Below are 24,589 nucleotides of genomic sequence, written 5' to 3'. Positions count from 1 at the left end.
CAGGTACGGTTCAATCGAAATAATAAAAAAAAATTAATTTGAAACAAACATGGATACAAACAGATCAACATCGTACAAATGTGTAATTCGGTATAAATTCCCTATAAACTGTACAAGTTTCCAAGTTTCTCTCACAATACTAAATTATATTTTCTTTTCATCAACTACACATGTACATGTTTGCTAGCGTTTGATCTAAGTCTACGAATTTAATAGCAAAAAAATTACAATTTTCAAACGAAAGTCCAATTTTGATAAACATCGTGTCAACGTGATAAAATGCAAATTGGCCATGGAACTGAAACGAGTTCTACGTGCTTGCTGGAAATAGTTTCGCAGCTCAGAAATGTACAGCGAAACGGACTTCGTTAATATTAACAATGGAACCGGGAGGGAACAGTCGGTGGAAAAACATTTGATTCTTCTTTCGCTTGACCGTCCGTGCAGATGCGTTCATTGGTTTCGTTGCCGTCCGCGTGCCGGAGTTTCCAAAAGAAAAGAAGGCAAAGGTTCGTGAGCAGGAACCCTGATGCTGGACTCAGTTGTTCGACGAATTTGTATGCCTGCGCCGGGCCAACTCGCTTGTTTCGTCTTCGTTAATAATCACGTGCTTCTTTGGCCTAATAATTGACTAGGGATTCGAGCCGCATTCTATCTCCACGCGTGACCCTAATTTCTCTCGATCGAATAATTACCTCCGGCCCCTGACCAGCATTCGTACTGATTTCTCGAGAACGATCAGCATACTGACCGATCGTTCTACGTATTTCCTATTTTTCGTACGAATTTCAGTCAACGAGATTTATTTCCATTATTACTCTCCTACCAGTAATACACACGCAGGAATTGAATGTGAATAACAATGCAATTACCAGACAATGCTAAAAACTATTTCCATCAGACATACATTATTTAATTACTGGTTCTACTGAATGAAATTTGTTTGTTTCGTTCCTCGAAAAATCACTTTTTTTTTTATAATTCAATTTAAATCTTGGTCTTTTTCAAGACTGAATTTTATCACTTCAGACGACCAATTCGAGAAATTTTGAGATGAATTAAGTTGTTTGGTAGAGAAAATATTTGTGATATTTCAATTTATTTACAAACGACACGTAAGAAAATAACATTACACGCGTAAACGGATAAGTAGAAATTATTGGGAGGGAGAGGGGGGGATCAGTTTCCAGTTGGTAGAAAGAAAGTTAACGAGATTCCGAAACTCTGGGCGATAGTGCACGTGACGATACCTGAAATTATACAGCACCGTTACCGGCAGTCCACTCTTTGTTTTACTTCCTACATAAATTATGGATAATCTTCTTAGTTTCATATCTCCCTTGAGGAACTTCCACTTCCGATGATCGCGATGAAGATTAAGTTTGAATTCGAGAATCCGTGCCGTCTTCTGGTTACGCCGAGATCTTTAACTTCTTTCGTTTTCGCCGTTCCACTCATTTTCATACTATTTTCGAAACGGATCCCCGCTTTAATTCTCGTTTGATATTCAACTTTCGACGCCGGCTGAATGTAACGTCGTAAATTGGAGAACTTCTGTCTGCGCCGGATCGTAACTCGTATTCCCGGCGATAAATAAAATTTTTCTCACGATTCGATCCTAATTTTCGCAACGTTTCGCCAGGGTATCGTCGTTGCATTTATTATTTAACACGAAAGTTTGTAAACATTCAATTTTAACTTGAATCTAATTCAAGCTTTCAATATCGAGTATTAGCCTAAGTAAACAAAATTGTAAAATATTCCGTAAAAGAAATGGTAGAGAACAAGAAATCACCAAAAATTTTCATTTCAACCTGCCAAAGATATTATGGAAAATTTATCCTGACTCGAATAATATCTCGTGCTCACGAATTTCATTTCCATAGTAGCCTATAGAAAATGATCAAATATTTCAAATGTAAACGTAATGGAACGTTTAAAGTTTGCTCGGGAACGTTTTAAAAAACTTACCTCATTATGGGAATCAATAATTAAGGACGGGGGGTGAATTATTAAAGTTGAAATCAAATAGCAAAGAAAAATATGTGCGGAGGAGGTTCGACATACTTTTAATACCGTTTTTATTATTCCAATCTTAAACCTTGGAGGTTGTTTTATTTTGGTACGAAGCTGTTTTAATGTCGAAGTTTAACTACTATTTATAGAAAGTAACACATAAAGCATTTACATGTTACAGGCGGATTTAATTTCATCTATACGAATATTTGATGAGAATGAGATTTCTCTTCCAACAGGACGAGGATCCTAAATAAACATCACGAATCGTATAAAAGAACGAATTGTAAATTCACTGAACTTCGCCTTTTTACCATTGTTTTATTTCGTTCTCAATATCATGTTTTTAGAAACTTAATTACACGAAAAAGTGATATAAAAAAGTATATGTAAAGAAGATACAGGGTGTTCTAGAGGCCAAAATAAGACGAAAATCAAGAATACCAATTTGTTGATGGAGGCTTCGTTAAAAAGTTATTAACAATTAAATTTAAAAATTTCAAATCGTTCTAAGAAAATTATTTTCGGTTGCGGGGGACAATTACAATCATTCTAGGTCATTACACATACCCTTGAAATCCTACGCACTTTCAAGAAAAAAATTCCTTACCGAAAATGTTATGTCTGACCATACCATTGATATGTTTCCCTGAAATTTTTCGGCAAAAAAGTTTTTCCAAATCGTTCTAAAAAAATACTCCCGGTTGCAAGGGTCAATTTCAATCATTTTTGGTCAATAGACATACCCCCGAAATCCTACGCACTTTCGAGGAAAAAATTCAAAAAGGAGTGAAATTTTTTGACGAAAAAAAAATTTCAAATCGTTCTGGAAAAATTATTTTCTGTTGCGGGGGTCAATTACAATCATTTTTGGTCATTACACATACCCTTGAAATCCTACGCACTTTCAAGAAAAAAATTCCTTACCGAAAATGTTATGTCTGACCATACCATTGATATGTTTCCCTGAAATTTTTCGGCAAAAAAGTTTTTCCAAATCGTTCTAAAAAAATACTCCCGGTTGCAAGGGTCAATTTCAATCATTTTTGGTCAATAGACATACACCCGAAATCCTACGCACTTTCGAGGAAAAAATTCAAAAAGGAGTGAAATTTTTTGACGAAAAAAAAAATTTCAAATCGTTCTGGAAAAATTATTTTCTGTTGCGGGGGTCAAATATAATTATTTTTGGTGAATAGACATACCCCCGAAATCTTTCGCATTTTCGAAAAAAAATTCAGTACGGGCGGAACTTTAAACGTTAATAACTTTTTAACGAAGCCTCCATCAACAAATTGTTATTTCTGATTTTCGTCTTATTTTGGCCTCTAGAATCCCTCATTAAAATTTTCCCCAGGGATGGCCGAACACCCTGTAATACAAAAGTGAGTTTTTAAAAATCTCAAATATAAATTGAGTCAAGGCCTGCTACGTTAAAGAAATTGAGAGCTACAGGCTCCAGTTGTCTACAGAATTTTGTATAGTGTGGTCCACGGACTGTTGAAAAAGAGCGTGTTATCTAATGGAATAACAAAATATTTCTCGCGGTATTTTTCTCTTATTTAAAACACCAGTAAAAAGTTTTCTGTCGTCAGTAGTAAAAACGTCGAAAAAAAAACCTGAAAACTAAAAAGCTTGAAAGTTTGAAACAACTGAAATTGTTTGCATAGTTCTATAAACTCTGTTTCATACTTTAACATGTTCGTCACTTCTTCTCTAGAAATTTATTTAATCAAGTAATATTAGACATTTTTGGAGAAGATCGATGGAAGTACATTCTTCTTTATGCATTTCTTCGATAAATAACCAGTTTCGAAGTTTCTTCAGGTCTTCAGGATGAAATGCAGATGTTTAAAATTGCAAATGTGTGTTTCTTACTCATTTATATTATTCCGAATAAATAATAACGATATAGAGATTGAAGAGCGTATCTCCGGATCGGTTGCCCCCGGGCTGTAAATTTTAATTTAAAGTTCGCGGTAATTTCTATTTTGAAGAAATTGCCTCGCGTCCCTTGATATATTAAAGCGTATTTGTAGCTATTCGCCGTTGGGAAATTCTATCAAAGTTCTGGAATCGGATTCTTGCACTGGCGCGAATCGACGACGTACAGATTTCTAATTACACTTTCGTCCGGTGGACTAGAATCTCGATCCACCGTCGTCGTTATTTATGTTGCAACCTATCCAAAGATACACGAACCGCGCGTTCCATGCGAGATGTTTTCGTTAAAATTCCACGCCAAAAGAATTCTCTTTAAATTAGTATTTGTGACCCGCGAAACGATAATGGACACTGAAATGTATTTTAACATTCTCGCGGAATGTTTGTTTAGAAGCTCTGTGCTTCTATTAACGTACTATTTTTTCATTAAAATTTCACTCGAAAGGAAAGTTACTCGAACCAAACTCGAGGTATAAATAAACTCTTTCTTTTTGAGAGCACACTCTTCTGGAAGATTATTTTAAGAATATATTTGTCTCAACTTTTTTTAAATACTACGGACCACCTAATGGTATAGAAACATATTTTGTTTCGAAAGTTGGAGGCTCATTTTAGGTAAATAGATTTTCTCCATTAGAGTTTTTCAAGAAATTTTTTGTTAACAATTTATAAGCATCCCACTCTATGGTTAAACGATTCTACGCTAACTGTATGTTCACGAAAATGTCTCGATAGCATAGTTCATTCTACATCAATTTCATAGTTGGAATACTATCGAGACATTAGGTTCACTTTGCAGTAAAGGAAAGAAGTGTCGTAAAGGAGTCGATAGCCCCTTGCAAATGCGAATCAATATGCGGAAATGATAGCCCTTATCTTGCTCTCGTCACGAGTATTTGTCCCGTCTTTCGTACTTTTCGTTTAGCTTCGATGCTGTTTAGTCGTTTCTTGTAAAGTAATACTTGTTCGAAGTCGCGTGAAACGCATAATAAAGAGCTTTCAAAAACAAGTAGAAACAGAGTTGTCGTTATCATTACAAAGAATATTTTGTATTCTATACGAATTTTATTTAAATAAACGATCACTATCATTAATCTACAATCGCTTCAGAGTATCTCCATAAACTCGATTGCTTCAAAATCTGATCCGCCGGAAATACAATTCACTTTAAATCTATAATAAAATTGTTAATTGAACGCCGCTTAATATTTTATAGCGTATCGCGTTATCGATGCATGTAAACTGTTCTTCGTTGGTTTGTTCTTGCTTCCAAACAATTTTGACAATTCATCGAAGTTTATTCGAGGATCTAGAAAAATATCTATGTCAAATTTAATTGAAAACGGTCTAGAATAGTACCCCCTTATATTTGTCTCGTATTAATTTCACGATTGTTCGTAAGGCGTAAGAAGAAAAAGGTTATCAGACCGTCGTGCATTTTTATTCAATGTTGGCCGTGAGTTTGGCGCGTCTAGTTGGAAGTGATGGAAATTTAGTGAATGCACGGAATAGCCGAATGAAAGAGAAACGGGGAAATAAAACGGAGACCACGAGTTCGAGACTTGGTTCGAAAATGTTGCGTCGGAATTCTCGAATTCGGCGCGCGTAACTCGCGTGTACGTACAGGCATTCTCATGTGAAATTGGAAACCGAAATGCATAAAATTGACGATGATCATCGGCCGGAAGCCGTGTTTCCGCTTTGAGCGTTATGATTTTTATTTTTTTTTTTTTTTTTTTTCGCTCAGATCCTCGCGGGTAGAAAATGTTTGCACGAAAATGTCATTCGTGTTAAGTCTGGCATTAAACTAACGGGCACGAAAAACGTTGTCGCTGAAAGTTCGCGCGAAGTACATCGGGAGCTTTCAGGAAAGCGCTTCCACTTTTCCAAAAATTATGTCCTGTGAAATTCAGACTCGTATTTAATATATTAGGTTGCTTCAAAGCTTCTTGCAATTTCTAAAAAAGAGAAATAAACTTAATACGACGAATAAAATGTTTCAAAATAAAAAATACATGAAGCTTGTACTTGATTCTTAAACAATGATTTGATTTCAGATTCACAATACAAAGTAATGTAATTACGTAATAAATAATAAATAACACCCTTCTAGCCTCATCAAATGGTTGATAATTTTTGTCGATCTTTTGTGTTTCATTATTTAACTTTCACTTTTGGTGGCCAGTTTCTCAAAAAATGGAGTCTCTATCGTTACGTTGAAAGGGTAAATCGCAAGTGGAGACTCTGTTCAGAAGGTTGTTGCCCTTCATCTGATGAGAAACTCATTCTTCACAGCGATTCACGTATACTAGACTTAACAGATGGTTATGAATCGTTGTTGGCGGAATATTTAGAGTATCTACCACCTCACCCAACGGAGAGTAGTGGGTTTTCATCGACCAAGGTTTTGATGAAGCCCCGTATCTCTGATGAATAGCTTCTGCGTTCTCGATCTTCAGGGTTAAAGTCTCTAAACTTTCTATATCAATTTTGAACAGCTACAGAATAATACACGATGTAAATTTCATTTATTTGTTACATCGTTAACAAAATTATTATGGTTGTGATCTATGGAACACATGTCTCGTTAGCTTCTTCTTAGATCGCGTATAAAGTTATTAAGAATTTTTTTAAAAATCGTTTGTAAGTCAGTTTTAATAGTTATTATAATACAATATCAGCGACGTAATATCATGTTAATAGCTGTTGTCGATAAGTGACCATGAAAATTCTTCTTACTATTTATACTAATTAGAGATCGTACGCGGTACGTGACTAATTAGACGCATCTCCAATTTCCCTCGACTGAACGTCCTCTCTAGTAATTACTCTGACATCAATCAAGCCAATATGAAGGGATGGTTACGTGTGCAATTATATTATATACCATTACTAGACATACCAATATTATTGTTCAGAAGTAAACGTTATATTGAATACAATAACAATGAAACGTTACTGACTCGAAACATTGATAGAACATTCTTACATTTTTCCATCTTGTAGATTTACTTGCATATACAATTCTCTTTTAAAGTAAAGGAATCTTATTTGTACAAAATAAGATTATCATAGTATCATTTACAAAAAGTTTATGAAGCAAGGAATTTATTTAAGAGTGCACAGATATTGTTAGATTTTGCTTTCTATGCACTCGATTGTAACAAGAAATTGTTCTGTTAAGCTGTCTTATAAGAGATGTCTTCCAAAAAAAATGCATTTTGTAAATTACTGGACTCTTCACTCAAGTTTGTTCATCGACCCTTGCCTTAGCCACAATTTTTATTTGCATAATAAATCCTCCGTATAGGATAAAGCATTTAGGTATTTCTAAACCTATGGAATTTGATTTTGTTCAGAATTAATAAGCATATGATTTCGCCCATTGAAATTAATCGAGAACAAATATAAAATGGCTTGATAATACGTATCTTGATGTGTGAAAACAAAAAAAATTCTGACCAGTCGAATCTTACGACCGCCTTTTTATCGCGCGGATTAATATCAGCGTTATCAAACCGCGGACCAATACGAGCATGGTATTGAAAGGCTGCGTATGATAAATATCGACACTTATATGAGGTCGGGGTAAATATTGGACCGTACGTGAAAATTAGCTGCCGACGTCGAGGGCAGTTTTAATCGCCATGGGATAGCCACGTCGCTTTCAATTTTACGGAATGCAGAGAAACAAAACTGGACACCGTATGTCCTTTTGATAGGGGAAGTGCCTAGTCATACGAGCTTTTCATATAAAGGTCGTCACGATTAATATTTATAATGAATCCTGATGCGAACAAAAAAATAAGTCTAATTTCGTGCAATGATTATACGCGGACGTGCCCGTAAGCCAAAAGGCTGAACTCATCAGAATGGATTAACAAAGACTGTGTCACGATACTCTCCGATATATCACTTTAATACTATTTTAATTTAAAATAATTATACAAATTCTATTCATCGATACCTCGTCTTCTTGAAGGTGCCTTGTGTTTACGTTGGCGCGATAACAACAAGAACACGGCTCAGAGGATACGTACCTCGACAGTATTCCGCGAGATCTCTAGATATCACGTCGTGTATTCTGTACTCTTAAAATTTATCGTTAGTTGAACGTATTCTGACGTTTTGCAATTATTCCACAACGTTATGATGACTAAGCCGAAGACGAAGAAGTCAGAAAATGAAGAAGTTCTTCACGAGCTGATAGAGACTGAAATTTCATCAGAACCAGAAGACGAATATTGCAAAATTGGTAAAAATAATCAATTACATATAATTTTATGTGAACCTACGTTTACTCCTAAACTCCCAATGTTAATTATATCTTCTACTGTATTCGCTGTTAACACTTTAAGACCGTTGTTCGTAACCACTGATATTGTAGACCAAAGTGAGATACCTGAAGATGCTAGGAATATTATTATAAGCAATTATAAATGTAACCTCACAAACGTAATAAGTTGAATGTATGATGTCTGAATGGTGACTGTGTTAAAGTGAAAGTGTTAAAGTAATTTAAGCACGAAATAAATAAGATTTTGCTAAGAAATAGAATTTAAAATATTCCAGTCACAGTGAATTGATTCTCTATTAATTTCACGACAACAGAAATATCAACAGAAATAATATTTTTCATAAATAATAACGATTAAATTGCTAAACTCTTTTTGATGAAAGCAGCAATGTGAATGTTAAACCACCTTTAGCGACGGGCAATTACAGGGCTCCATAATTGAGCGCTGGGTACGGTCCGGGGGAATCAAAAGAAATAAATTCTTGTCGATATCATCGGGACTAGTTTTCAATTAACTGCTGCATCATCCAATTAACACATGATCGTCCCTAAGATTAACCGGTTCTACAGAAATCGCTGTCGCATCGGCCTGTCGAGACCGTGCTCCGCGATTACCATCGACATGGCTAACGACCTCATTAGTTTTGTGGCATATTATGCCGTGGAAAATGAAACATTGAGGGAACGCCGAACCCGTTGCATTCCAGAATGGAATCGCGACGCGTTAATTAATTTCCCGTTTTCATCCGCGCGATACCACGCCCGCGTCTTTGAACAATTTAAAGAACGCCTACGAATCTCATTAAGTCGCCAGCGACTGCTGGCCAAGCTCTTCCCTAACGAGAAAATGTGGTTTCATCGATCCTTTCGTCACACGGTTGATTCCCTTCTTTTTTCTTTTTTTTTTTCTATCACAGAAATGCAGCGAATCGTAATTTAATGGCTGGACAAAAGTGCAGCGTTTAAATTTTCGTTTTTCTTCGACCGTCGCCGGAAGGAACGTAATTCCTTCAACGTCCATAATGTTTTATGGGTAATGATTTTTTAATTGTTTCGATTCGACGCTCCTTTATCCGGGATTACCATGGAAAAAGATTTCGTTTTTAGACCGTAGATATAATATAAATTACAAGATTTAATGCAGTAAACGCGCGCTATGCTGATTGGATATTTAGGTTACACCGACCGTTTTGTTCGAATCCAGTATTGTTTTTGTCGTTCTGTACGCCGAAAAATTGAACGACACAATTAAAACTCGCTCTCCGATGAAAGAAATGGTAATTTGCGGGCGCAATAAAAGAATTTCGAAGTGCCGTTGCTTGTTACACGGCTGTGAAAACCAATTAAAACGTTCGGAATTTCTTTGTGTGTTTGAAAATTTTTAAACATTCACACGTTCCATATTTTCTCACGCGACAGCGAAGTGCAATTTCTTCGTGCGTGCACGTCGGTTCTCTGTTTTCAGGAAAAGTGTGTCGTTGATTTATTCTTAAATCGCCGTGGGTTTATGTCGATTTACGTACCGCGATACGTCTGTCATCGCGTATAAAATCGCGGGGATTAAACCGTGATGGCGTCGATAAAACTGCCGCGGAGAGGCTGGTCTAAATCCGAAAATGAGCGTCGTAAAATTCTCTGTACTTCGGTAACATTGTGCCATCGTCGAAAGGTTCCATTAAAGAGGAACCGATAAAATGACTGTATCACTTTTCATTGCGTCATCACTCAAATCACGTCCGACGATAAACCGTATCCGTTACATTCCTCTGTTCCAGGCGATGAAGATGAGCAAAGTGGGCAACCAGACCAATTCACAGGACCCACAGGCGGTGAATTCCCGGGTGTTCGTCGGGAATCTAAACACGTTTCAGTGCAGCAAGACCGATGTGGAGCGAATGTTTCAGCGCTACGGCCGTCTGGCAGGTAGGTTTCTCACGGCGAAATCACATAAACGAAAGCCCGGATCAGCTTTCCTACGTTTTAGAGATTCCTTCGCGTCGGACGTCAGATTTTTTAACGACTTAGACCGATCGAAGCTCGAGCAACGTTATCAAACAATAACGAAGGGCACGAAATTTACCACATTTCGAAAACAAACCTTCTAATTCTTTTCGCATATTCTCACACATATTCCCATCCTCCGTTAAAGTCATTATTTTCGTAATCATTGATTTCATTTATTGAACAAGTGTATACAATTTTAATATATTCTCTGGATACGATATTTTTATGCCGGGGAAAATTGTAGAACTGGTGATATGAGATTAATTGTGTTCAATAATAGAGAGACCCATATTCTATGAAATACATTTTATTTTTAATTTATATAAATATTTGAATACAGGAAAAATGATCAGGAAATTTACGATAATTGTTAGTTTGCTTGTGACGGATTTAATAAATTGCTGTACGTTTCAGCCCTTGGGATATTTAATTTGATATTACGTAGTTCTGCGATCGACTTTCGAATTGATACACTAACACGAAAATCGGGGTTTACGATTCTCTAATTGCTTCGACGATGTAGCGAATACATTGATCGGCATTTTTGATCCGAGAGGTAGTCGAAAAGCAATAATTTGTAATATTAAATTATGGTGGTCGAATGATGATGGGAGTCGAGTCTTAATATATGTCAAGTGTATTTTATTTTCAAAGGGTAGTTTCAGCAGGGAGTTTATTTTAGTATATGTTTATGTGTAGCAGTTGTACGTTTAATGATAATTTCCGTTTTGGTTAGGAAACAGATTAAATTAATTATTGAGTTCTGAGCTAATTGAGCGAGGTACCTAATAGGATGATTTCACAATATTCTCATTTAGAGTATAATAAATAATAAAATAGTAATAAAAAATGATTTGCAAAATCAACTTAATATTACAATCTTGATACTTAAAAATACTCTTCGAGAAATAAATACATTTTCCAGTTATACTAAAGCTTTTTCTTTAAGGTTTATTTTCAATTTTTCAGCCCTCGTCGATTTCAATAATTTTTCGTCACAGATAGTTTGATTGGCAAAATCAGTTCAAAAGTTAATTAGTTAACACGGTAAACATTTTTAATAATTATTTTTACGAGTAATTTCTCGCTGGATATACCGTCCAGTGAGTTTTTTCCCCCGGGAAAATCTAATTTGACTTCGCCGCGTCGACTTCAAAGAGCCTGTAAAACTGGATAGTTACAAATTGGACAAAGTTAAGACCATTCAAAGATCGAGTCGGATAATAGGAAAAACTCGCGCTGTTATCCGGTATAAAAACGTGGAGCCACGATTCGGATCGAGAAAAATAGCAAGTTGGAAACAGGATTTTCCCGATACGCTCCGTCCTCGGTAACCCAATTTGTGCCGTGATAGCTCCTTGACCTTCGATATCCCGATTGGATATCCGTCTCTAGTTTCACGAACCCCGATGACTCCATTGCTTTCATTGTAGCACTAACTTCGTTTGAGAAACGTACTTTATTGCTACGAACTAAACCCGCTATGGGGAACGATAATAAATTGGAACTACGAAGATTGCGTTTGCTGCAAAATTCGGTTTAGATAAATAGTTTTTAGTTAGGAGGGCAATTTCTATAGAGATATCGTCGTCGAGAACTGGATTTGTTGTCTTCCTAGTTGCCAGTCTTGGACAGTAGCCCGTTGTAAATCACCTTACTGTCTTATCACTACAATTTTAAACTAAAATATTTGTCATATTCAGCAACTTTATCCGTATCATATATGATGTTTGTAGTAAATTATTTTCCTCGACAGTTAATATTTAAAATACTATTTTTTAGCTCAGAGTTAGTTTGAATAATAATAAAAATTTTCACCGCGTTATAACACACATTATTAGTTTTTAAACTGGCTCAAGAAAAGCTAGGACTTTCGTTTCGAGTTATTTTATAAACGGTCGTAATTACAATGATATTGTACGATCGTGAGATCGTTAGATTTAAGGAGCAGTAAGATACGACGCGGACGAAAGTGTGACACTTTTACTGGAGCAAGTTTCGCGAAACTCGATCCTACTTATACGAATTTCGAGTTTCTTGGAGTCTGCTGCGTACAGCTGTCACTGCTACGCTATGCGATCCCTGTTTGGTGTTTCCGGAGCAAGTAAAATTAAAGCACAGTCTATGACAAAGTTTCCGTCCAAGTTGCGTAATGCATCTCGCATTACGCCTGTAATGAAAACTTTCTACATTACATTTAAATACTTCGATTAGTTCGGAGCTGCGCGACATACGCGCGGGGGAACAAGGTACGCGTTTAGAATAAGATTTGACAGAGTTGTTCGAGGATTCTTAGAATATCATCATAAAAGAATTTCTGTTCAAATGCCAAACACACAAATTGTTTAAACCTTGGATGGAATAGTTTGTAGCGTCAGTGTTTATAATTTCTCAAATCGCTAAATTCGGTGTTAAATAATTACAATTAGGGGGATTAGAAGGAATTGATAATTTTAATGAATTAGAATGAAAACTTTTCTCATATTCAATGTTTGCTCCGTATTAAATTTCAAAAAATTTAATGAATAGGTATTTTATCCATACCTTTGAACAGGTGAAAAACACGTGTACAACATTTTTGAATACTATATTATCACAGCCAAGTGTCATCGAGATCGGAAAATGCGATTAAGTTGATGTTTCTTATTAAAAGTGTATCGCGTCTGACTATATACCGACCTCTTCTACTTAATCTCCAACCGTCGACCTTTACTACTTGATACAATCAACTTTCCCTTTCTAAACTGTAAATATCTATCTTCCTCGTATAATTTCAGATACCTCTGTCATTATTAACTGATCGGTAAACAATAATAATAAATGTTACATTATATATTCTATATTTCACAAGTCCGAAATTGCACAGAATTAATAAATATTTTCATCAACGAAAATAAGTGCTAGGACAAATTTTAAGTTGCACAGTTCACAATTGTCAAAAGTCGAGCATTGACCTCGTAGAAAATAAAAACAAGAAAAGGTATTATACCGAAATCCTTTGTCGACTACATTTTCGATATTAATTACGATTCGCAATATCTGCTTCCATCTCGTCGAATAAATCATTTGGACGGAAATGGACGATCAGTTTTGACTGAATTACAACAGGGGGGAGTATCCGGTAAGATCCAGTTTAATTAACGAGAAGTTTCTCGCGAGACGCAGCCAAACATTTTCGCAGCGCCACGGCGTCTTTCACGGTGCCCCTGCAATCTTCTCGACTCGAAATCAGGATCCAACGGGAGTTCGAGTCGCTCCTTATCGAGCCAGCTCCGAAAATAAAATTAAACGGTAGCTCACCGGCGCGGTGGAGACAACGCTCAATATAATTCTGAACGTCCACTTGACCCGCGCAATCTGCGCCGTACAGCTGTCACCGTTGCCGGAATGAATGGGTCCCTGTGTTTGGCTGTGGGTAGCCGTCTTATCTGGCGAATCGAAACCCCTTTTAATTCCTCCAGTGGCGCTCAAGTTCAGGACAAAGTTCCGCGTGGCCGCATTGTACAGAGGCGCGTTTATTGTCTTCGCGCTTTATCGTGGAAGCACCTGAAAGTAAGCTGTTTATCGGCAGCTCCCAGACGCCGTTGTCCTCGCCAGCGATAGTTTTCGCGAGGTTTCGAGCTTCCTGGCCAGGATTCAAAGAGAGTCCGGTGTCTTGGCCCCCTCGATTGGACGCCTCCACGGTCCGAGAGCGAGTCCCCGCCCCCTGATAATGCCGCGACGGAGCGTCGCGTTAAATTGTTTCGAATTAGTACCTCGTTGCTTGTTTCGCGACAGCAAGTTCACGAACTCGGAAATTCAACAAAATCCTGGAACATCGAGTGCGAGAACAGCTCATCCGCGATACTATTTTTAGTTGGTTCGTAGGGGTGAAACTAAACCCTCAGAAAAAATGTAGATTCTTCTCTCGCGTGGAATATCTGAAGGTATCAGAAATATTTCAAGGTGGATAATTTCTTTTTTGTGATTATAAAGTCGCGTACGAATGATTATTGAAATTTTTTCAAATGTACTGTGTGTAGCAAAACTGAACACACGAACGATATTTTATTCAATATTTGCACGTAGAATACAAAAAAGACAAAATACTTGGTATTTAAATTAAGTTTTTGAAAAGCCAGAAGATTGTAGATAATACTAAGTATCTCGTTTCTTTTGTATTCTACGTGCAAATAGTAAACAAAAAACATACTGTGTATATGATTTATCAATGAGTGTTATATGTATATACTGCAAAATATTTGGCTGACATAATCCACCTTTATAATACACGTTTTTAATGTAGTGAAATGCAAAAGTGTTCGAATGTATTCGTGTTTTCGGGAAACATTTTTAATATGTTAATTTGCACATGAATAATGCGCCCGCGAGGCGATTTCTCTGTCAATTTCGAGACAGCTTTTACTATTCAGACGCGGTAAATTCAATCGCGCGACGTTCATCGGATCGCGCGTTCCCTTGTTTTTCCCCCGCCGCGTCTCTATTTTTTCTTTTAATTCGATTTCGAGTCCTCCTCGTTAGTCGGGTCGAGTAAAAACGCAGGATATGCAGATGCACGCGGGGAAAATAACGCAAACGGCCGCGACAAGAAATATCAAGTTACTCGGGGGCTTTTTCCTTGTCCCGCGAAAATCGTACAAACAGTATCGCGTCAAACGTTGCGAATTATCGCGTTTTACAGTTCCGGAAGCGAAATACGTTCCGGGGGTCATACCGTGTCACATCGATCACCTCCCCGGGGTCAGGACTTTTAATAAAATCGCATCGAATTCGTGGCATTAAAACAGAAATCGAAGAAACCGTTTCTACAAAAATCACACCAAGACTCAGTAGTAAATTTTTGCATCACCATCGGATTACTTGATAAACTATGAAGACTCTCTTATTGTTAGTGCAGTCGCTAATAACCTTTGTAGTTGGTGCGACCTTTAAACTTTCAATTAAAAAAAGAAAAATTTATAATTTTCACGTTCCACGGGCGACGACGATTCGAGTGAAAATTTATTCCGAAAGTTCTCGATAGAAACAAAAAAATGGCTCGACGGGGGTTTGTAGCTTCGACGTTGAAAATTCATTTATGCGGCCCGTTTTCGCACCAGAAATAGGCGAAAGTCAGAAATTTCGAAATTCTGTATTTTTTCAAGAAATTCTAACTCCAAATGGTGACTTAAAGTCTAATTCCGAGGGGGGTACGATATATTTGAATTTTATCAAAATCTCTGACCTCGAATACAGAAAGTGATCGATTTAGGGTGGAATAAACCCGACCGACCTCAATACGCGTGTGCACGGTTTAATACGATTTTCGAGTCCTCGTTCTTGGCCCACTCGATTCGTGCAATCTGCTTCGCACAGCTGTCACCGTGGTCCGGCATTCCGCAATGGAGACCCGCTCTGTCTGACAAGTCAGACCTTCTCCAATTTCACGTTTCCGTTGACTCGAACCATTCGCAATAAGGACACGAGGCCTTTCTTCCCGTTCTCTTTCCCGGTGCTGCACAAAACAGTCGTCGGAGAGATTGCGAATTGTCGTTGCGGTAAAGGAAGCTCGAAAGTTTCCCAGAAGTTGTCGATGCCCGAGAAAGTGAGGCAGACTCGGATACAGTCTGCTTGTATCCCCGTTGCCTCGTTGGTGTAAAGAAGATATAATTTATACCTTTGTGTGGAGGCCATGGAATATCTTCCCTTTGTCTTTCTTTTCGTTTTCAAACCGCAGGGAGGACGATCTGCTCGACTTTTCTATTGTTCTAAGATTCCTCCGATCCACGCTCGCGGGAAAATTGTTTCCTCTTACAAATAACACGCGATTGATTATATTTTTTAAACGCCAACCACTCGTTGGAAGCTTTAAAAATTGTACGAATCGGTTTCCATAACATTGCAAATTATCTCGAGTTTCGTTTGTTTTTTGCTCCTCTGGAAACAGTGAATTCTGTCTTCCATAGATTTTATTTGTTGTTTGATTCCATATTTAAAATTGCAGGACGCGTAAATATTATTTTTTAACAACTTATGTTGAATTTGATTGATGCATGAATGCATATTCCAATTAAAAAAAAATCGTATTGTAAGGTAATCGTCAACATGAAAGGTATTAATTGTACTTTTTTCATGGAATTTTGAGATATCTTTCTTTATTTCGTTACCAATAGATAGTAGAAAACGAAGTTATTACAAGATGCACGGTAAATGAGTGATTTACGATTCAAAGGGTTAATCGTGAGAAATGAATTCTCAATTTCAAACAATCGATAGTCACGAATCAATCTCCACTGGTGCAGAACTCTTCATACTTTCCGCTAAACAATAAATATCGCGACGATGTCCATTCACGAGTTCCAGTAACGATCGAATTAAAAACTCAGTGGTACAAATTCCGAGTAACCCAAAAAATTTGAAAGGCCGTGTCGTAATATTTCGGGTCCCCCAGCCGTGGCTCGTTTTTCGTCCGAAATTTCTGCCGATATTTTCCGGTATTTTTTACCCCTTTTTTTTTTTTTTATTTTACATCGGCTACCACATGGCACCCCCAGGTCATCGATTCCGTGGGCAGTCTGCGTAGCAAGTCGGCAGATACGTTCATTTTAACGCAGGAGCCACCTGTAATCTGTGTAGCCGTAATAACTTTTGCGTGGTTAGCAGCTGACCATGCATGGAATTCATTATGCTGAAACAAATATGTAAATCTCCATATATTCCTGCCACGGTTATACATATATGGCCGCGAGTATACGCGGCCTGGATGCAGATATATTTCGTACGAAACGTGTCCACCCCCGAAACGGACAGTGACGGTTAAAAAAAACTTATCTGGCCACGCCAGTTGCGTCGGACATGTTAATAATGTCGGAGGGGGGTTGAAAATGTCGAGCACTTTATGCTGGTCCTTGCCCCTGGACGAGATATTATTTTACAGAAATTTTACGCGTATCGTGGCAATAGCTTTCGGTGAACTGCACTACCTTCATTAACAAAGCGAATTCTAAGGTGCAATTTCGGGTGCACTGGCGTCTTCTTGGAAGTTGAAACATACTCAGGAATTCCTGTAACTGCATCGACGAGACAAACGTAGCAAGCCTGGTGATGAAATGTTCAATTAACAACGTAGAAGCTGTAAATTTTTTATTTAAGTTTCTATGAGAAAAGTAAATTCCTAGACAGTGACACAAGGTGGTAAAGTATGGACACACGTCAGGAAATAATCAAGAATTTATTTATCGTTGACGTTTACCTAAAAGCTTTCCAATTTTATATAACAGGTAACCTCATAGCCTGTCATTCATTTCGCACATTCGTTTGAAATTAAATTTTATACCTTTCCACGTTTTTACACACACGTACTTTCGTAATTTCGGTAAAAACGTTCGGTGAAATGTGTATTGAAATGGCACATTTAAAACGGGAATGAGAACCAAACGCCTCGTCGATGTATTTATAAAATCTACCGACGAGCGTTTCGCAGAGGGAAACGTTCTGTGTGGATATAAATGTATACATATTTAAAAGTGAACGTAATAACTGAACTTTTCGCGAACTTTCAGCAAAGACACCAATTTATTCAAAGGAACCACAACGGTTATTCCCCGAAAAGCAGATATTATATAAGCTCAAAGCTCCGATTCGTATATGTCCCGCGATCTAAAGATGTTTCTGAATTCGGTTTCCAGCACGTTTCGGAAACTTGTATACATCGTAATCTAAAAGTTACAATAAATGTTATATTAAACAAAATTCGTGATTCTTCGTAGTTTAAATACGAATTGTACTTTGAAAAACTGGAAAATCAAGATGTCTAAAAATTTTTAATTTCTGCGAAATCCAAGCCTTCGAATTTAAATTTATGTCACGAAACGAATAATTTACTTCTCACTTGCATGGCAATCTTATTCAAATAGCAATCTATATGCTATAATTTTGTGATCAGTGAATGCAGTTTTACGAATTTACGACTCCAAATGTAATTTCCAATGTCCAATGTAATTTCGAAATTAAAATAACCGGTTTGGGTGATTCTTTGTCCCGTGTAACATTTTTTAGAAACTACCGTGTTATACGGTGGCTGAGAATCGCGATTCCGCTTTGTTGGACGTCCAAGACGAACGCATCCCCGCGAGACTTCTCTCCCTCATCAAAATTCATGGAAACAATTTTAATTAAAGTTTTCGTCTATTATCTCTCACGGTATTTCTGTTCCGCCCCATTCGCGCCGCTCGAAGAAAGAATTGAACTGTTTTTGAACGTCACGATCGTTTGTTGTTTCAGGAATATCCATGCACAAAGGCTATGCATTCGTACAATTCACAAATCCCTTTGATGCTCGCAGCGCCTGCCTCGGCGAAGATGGCCGCACCGTTCTTAGCCAGATACTCGGTAAGTAATTTCACTTCACGAAACATTAATAACTCGCCTGGCTCCTCCGTACGTACCCGATTTAAACATTAATTGTCCTCTTTTCGAGCTGGCCTCTTTCATACGGCACGCTAATTAATTATTGGCGGGAACTACGTTTATTTCAGCGACAACATTTAATCCGTTCGCCTTCGAGAACGAGTTCCGCTCGCGACCCTATGACGAGGACAGCTATTTCCAATGACTCAATTTTAATCCTTGATTCAGCTCCTCGCGAAACTCGATCGTATACCAGTCATAATTAAACAACGATTATTGAAAAATGCATACCTTTTGCTAGAATTTCTTTAGACATACAGTACATGAAGAAAATTGCATTTATTCGTGATATAAAAAATAACAAATTAAGAGTTTCAAGTCCACTTGTTGCAATACTTTTTGTATTTTTCGAAAGCCTCTGGATTCATTATTCGCGTAAAAATATCTACATTTCTTTTCTGTATTAATACAATTTTGTGGTGTGAGAATAGTACTAACATTTTCAACGATCATAGTAGCGTATAGGTATCTGGTGATGAAAATGGATGAACTGATTAAATTTTACTTGTAATTTAATTCTGACTGAGAATTCTCACCATTAATTTGTTAAGTATTTCGGTTGTTAATTTTTTAAAATCCAACTAAATCTCCAACGTTCGAACGGTTAAAGACATCTTAATGAAACTGGCATAAGAAAAAGTAAAAATTGCTTATGTAAGACCGACCGTACAATAGTAGCTCTTTGTAATATATCTTGGGTGACGCTAATGCCGACGGCATAAATCAGATTTCCTACTAAACAGCGAAAATTCATTGCTCGCTTTAAATCGTCATAACTTTGCGGGACAAAATAGTAGTCACATTACAAAGACATAGAACGAAACTACATACTCCAATGTTTAATATCATAAACGGTTACTGTTTGGAAAGTCATCGAAACATTGGGCATCAAAATCGTTATCTTTCTTTTCCGATCGACAAACTGTGATTCATCAAAAAATCGGAAGACTTGGAAATTTGCTATTTTCCAGGCTTAAACAAGTTTAAATGAGTTGATGGATAGCTACACACGTATATAAACCGGTATACGTGTAGATGTAAATGAATAATAATTGCAAAGTGTATTTCACATTGTTTTTAGCGAAGTACAATTTCACACGAGTACTTTCACGTGCTCCTATATTTCATCTCGCTGCAGCTGTCAGTGTGAATAAAACTGCACGGAAATATACACAACGCTTCAATAAATGAGACTTGTCTGTAATATGTAAATATTATTACTCCATATTTTTTTTTATCAGATAAACTAGACAACTTCGGTCCATTCGCGGTAGAAATATTTCACGATTAAATTTCACTAAAATTTCCGCGATACTTAGAACGTTACAATATTTTTTCAAGAGTAACTTTCGATGCTCCATTATAAAACTAATTTCCAATATGAAAGGTAGATTTGTAATTTAAGTTGGTAAACTTTCGCGTATGCTCGCCCTAATCGTTACATGGCGTTCGATTGAATAATTATTTATAATTGGTCCGTCGGGGCAGGTATTCTTCGTGTCAGTGGAACGCAAAAACGGATTAACCAGAACTAGTTCGGTGTCCGACGCACGGGGCACTCGACGGGAACAACTACTTCCAGTTCGCGAATCGATTAAGAACCCCGGAATTCTGAAGTCGAGGGTCCCGATCGAACGTTCAGGGCGAACGTTTACGAAACGGTCCTTGTCTCGCGAAGTTAACCCGACGGTGGAAGGTTCTCCGCAACCGGTGAAGATCGGCGAACGAGTCGAGCGGATCCTTAAAAGCGAAGCATCATCGACTCCATCCGGTCATTAGTTTCAAACTTCCACGGTGAATCTGACTCGAGACAGGGGTGCTTCCGTTCGAGAGCATTTAGCAAACTCGCGAACTGCCGCGTAGAATCGGCCGTTTTTCCGTCCTCGTTGCCGAGTTCCCGCGGACGAGACGTTAACGTCGATTCGGGAGACATATTCTTTCGCGCGCGTTCCAGTTTCCGGTTCCATGGTCTCCGGATGTTTGTTTAACCCACGCTGGTTCGACCCGAACGAGCAACTACGAGTGCTGCGGTCAATAAGACGAATATACAAGGAGAGAGAAATAAGGATCCGGCGTTGTTGACTCGAGCAGAAGGATTGTACGCTGGACGTTGGGAGATTGTTGCTCGTACGTACAATGGTAGGAAAGAGACCATCCGTGTTCGCCTTCTCTGGGCAATAAGTGGCTTTGTGTTTGCCGATTTATGTGCTCGAAGAGTTTGTGTTAGCTCTATATACTATTTATCGTGTCAAATCTCTGTAAGGGTGCTTTTCACCGATCAAAACTCGCACAGCGTATTGAAACTTTCAAATTTTATTCCGTTTAGAAAATTTGGAATATTTATTTTTAATGAGGGTGGAATTGTTACGTGTTCATTGGGCATTTGACTTGTATATAATTTTTTCGTGTAACTCAGAAATTATAACGTCCAAGGAAATGTTGAAAAACAAAATAACTGTTGAGACACGTTATTGATGCCAAAGGAGGACCAACCAGAAAACGGTATGTTTGCACCAAGTGCCCCGTAAATTCCGTATGTCAGATGTGTTTGTAATTTTACGTATGCATTCTCGAGGCTCCCACGTGACTTCACTGACAATCTTATTTCGAAAACTTGAACCAAACGTGTGTATTTCGTGTATGTTGTGCATCTGTGCTGTTCGACAGCAATGTTCACTCAAGTTGCGTGTCGCGAGCGACATAAATAAGTTCGTTAAATCTATATTTCGGAGTACCTTGGAGGGTAAACGACCACGGCTCGTAACAGCTACCCGATAAATATCCTTCGAGGCGACTCTGAATCGACTCCCTTCAGCCGTGCGTCTTTCAGCCCCTCCGGGGAACAGCGGCCGAAAGAAACTTACGCATTAATCAAAGACAGAACTTTACAAGTTCGGGCGTCGCCATTGAAATCGCGAGACCGTCGGGAACGGTGGTAATCGTTGTTGAAACGAGTCCTTTTCTCGCGTTTCTTCCCTCCCACTGCGCTCCCTTTGCCACCGGGCAGCCGCCAAAAGTGTATCCGCGAGTCGGAGTCCCGCAGAACGATACAACCGGCAAGGATCAACGACAGAAACCGGTACCACGCCTCCGGTAAGAACCCACCGGTATCTGTACGGAGCCCTTTCTTCGTCCCACCCGCGTCCAGTTAGCGGGGATCTCTCGCTTTACTCGCTAGAAATCTTTCTTTGGCTAATGCAAGAACTGTGTTCCCAGTGTAGCTAGCAGCCGCCTACCTTCCGGCGCCCATATACCCAGGCGTACATACACGTTCGGCGGGTTATAGGCGGGGGTGTGGCGGGCAGACTCGGGGACTGGTGTACCGTGAGAGACGCGCATTTACAAGTGCAACTCGCCACAGGGAGACTCGGGTCTCCTTCTCTTTTTCCTTTTCCCGGCGTCCTATATAATTTTCACGACTGCACACGTTCCCGCGTTACATAGCGCAACTTCAGCCGTGAGAAAACCTCGAATAAAACTGCACCGCCTCACGGAGGCATCGGTTCCACCCCTGACACCGCGATTCTGATGAATTTATCGGGCTCCAAGTCCGAATACATCCCAAAACTAGACGTACACGTAAATTCTGTCGAGAAACTATTACCAACGGGATGTTCTAGAGTTTTATTTGTTTGTACCAAAAAATTAGAACGATAGATGCGAGAAGAAATGTATAATGCAATGGGGATGTTTATTCGTTTATAGAAAATTACGATTTTTTAAAAATTCAGTCGAGTCAATTTTTTTAGAAGTTTTATTAGAATTTACGAGTGGATCATTTTGACTGCTTTGGTAGTTAAGTATTAAGTTTGTAGTTTAAGAGATACGGTATTGTGAGAATTGATGTGAACGCAATGATTATTTGAAATTTATAAGTATTGAAATGGATGTTGGATAGGGACAAAATATAAACAGTTGCCCTTTGTTATTACTAGGGTGTTCTTAAGAGAATACTTTCGTAATAGTGGCGTGTTAAATTGCACTTCAAATTCGATGGTTTCTTGACTTCACTCGATAGACTGCGGCGATCATAAATTAGAAAACCCCGTTCGATCGTCCTGAAAGCTAGCCTGCTCTTTTCCACGTATCCTCCATCCTTTTTCGTGACTTCTCAGTTGTATTTCTCTTACCTTAACCTGTCTTAGACTGGGAACGTACTATCGACTTTCCGTTGCGCGAGAGTTATGTCCGGGGTACGGATGAGAGTTTTACTCTCAAGATTCGGTATCGAAAGTACGACTCTCTAGTGGGCACAGTATCGAGAGTGAGAGTTTCATCATTCTAACAGTTGCCAGTATAAGGGAACGAGGCCAATATAAATTTTAATCTCTATAAATAAATTCTTTATTCCTTGACAAATGTTGAACGGTCGTGAAAACATTTCTATTTTTACTAATAATTTCTGAAGGTGAGAGAATCCTTGAATCCTCAAATTCTGTCGCGATTTTTTGTTAGACCTCTGACCCTTTACGAACGAAAAAGCAATGTGCAACAAGTATCAGGTTGCAATTATTTGCTCAGCCAATTGATTGGACATCCAGTTCTATTATAGATCAGTTATCAATGATGATAAACGTACACTTCCTGTAATTCCCAACGGGAATGAACCCGGTCAAACGATTCTAGAGGCTGGTAGTATGCTGTGCGTTTGATAGTATTGAAAGACCATCATGTTTTATGAGTTGTTATCGAACAATGAAGCGATTAATTCGGATAAGTATTGTCGCCAATTGGATCATCTAAACCGAGCCATCGAAGATGAACGTTCAGTTTCATTTAATCGAAAGAGCATCCTCCTTTACTACGAAAACTTATACCCTAATTCAGACTTATAAGAAATTCAAACAGTTGAAATGGGACTTCTTTATTCACCGATTATACTCTTTAGGCTTTGTCTCATTTAATTAGTATCTATTAATAAGAGTATTTCAATTATTTGGTCAATTCATGCAACAATTGTAATAATTCAGGTATACTTACTGTAAGAGAATACTCATCAATGTAAATTTCTTTTATTTTAAATCTTTGCCAAGCCTTTCTGCAATCAATTTGTAAATCATTGAAAAGTCAAATGTACCTAGTATGTTTCTCAGTTTGTCATACATAGTTTGCAGAGAGAAATTCTTGAAAAGTGCCCTAATTCTTGAAAATGAGCTCTACTTTCAAATTCAAAGAAATCCATCGACTATTGTAGAAGTTATGGACGTTTGAAAATTGTACCACTTTTATGGGGTTTTTCTCTTTTTACGGGGTCAAGGAACAACTTTTTCAATATTGTTAGAATCTCTACATATTCTTCAACAAAATACGCGTAGTTTGCCGTTTGAAAAATGAAAATCCTTCCATCCGTTCAGAAGTTATGATGTTTTAAAGGTAAACATGAAATTTCAGTGAAACATCTCAACGCTATGGTCAGACATTTTCGGTATGGAATTTTTTTCTCGACACTGCGTAGGAATTCGGGAGTATGCCTATTGACCAAAAATAATTGCAATCGACCCCTGCAACTGAAAATAATTTTTTTAGAACGATTCGAAATTTTTTTTTTTCATCGAAAAAGTTAGGCATCTAAGAATTTTTTTTCTCGAAAATGGTTAGGATTTCGAGAGTATGTCTATTCACCAAAAATTGTCACAATTGATCCCCGTAACTGAAAATAATTTTTTTAGAACGATTCGAAATTTTTTAATTTTCATGGAAAAATTTAGACACCCCTTGAATTCTAGCAAATTTTAATCTCCTTAAAACAGTAAGTTAAACGTTAAATGGTCGCTAATCTAACGTAGGAAGGTCGATAGATGTTCCAGCAGGAGTTTGCACCGGGAACATCCGCGTCGAGACTATTCGCCTGAATAGTTGACATCGCCTTTGTTACGATAG

At 37.9% G+C, this 24,589-nt stretch overlaps 1 protein-coding gene across 5 annotated transcripts in view; it reads left to right on the top strand.

The window, feature by feature from the left end:
- The window catches only part of LOC122396804, a 346,801-nt gene that overhangs the window by 204,275 nt on the left and 117,937 nt on the right, over positions 1-24,589 (top strand). For 4 of the 5 annotated variants that reach the window (XM_043395502.1, XM_043395501.1, XM_043395499.1 and 1 more), the window contains 2 exons: positions 10,033-10,180; positions 18,524-18,631. In XM_043395502.1, coding sequence (XP_043251437.1) covers positions 10,036-10,180; positions 18,524-18,631 — 253 coding nt within the window. In that variant the 5' untranslated portion in view covers positions 10,033-10,035. Of the gene's footprint in view, positions 1-8,159; positions 8,216-10,032; positions 10,181-18,523; positions 18,632-24,589 lie in introns of those variants that run through there. The other variant, XM_043395503.1, reaches the window with a different exon arrangement.

This window comes from Colletes gigas, unplaced genomic scaffold (genome assembly GCF_013123115.1).
Source record: "Colletes gigas isolate AHSC1104 unplaced genomic scaffold, ASM1312311v1 Colletes_gigas_Sc00008, whole genome shotgun sequence".
NCBI lineage: Eukaryota > Metazoa > Arthropoda > Insecta > Hymenoptera > Colletidae > Colletes > Colletes gigas.
This window is presented reverse-complemented; position numbering and strand designations above follow the sequence as displayed.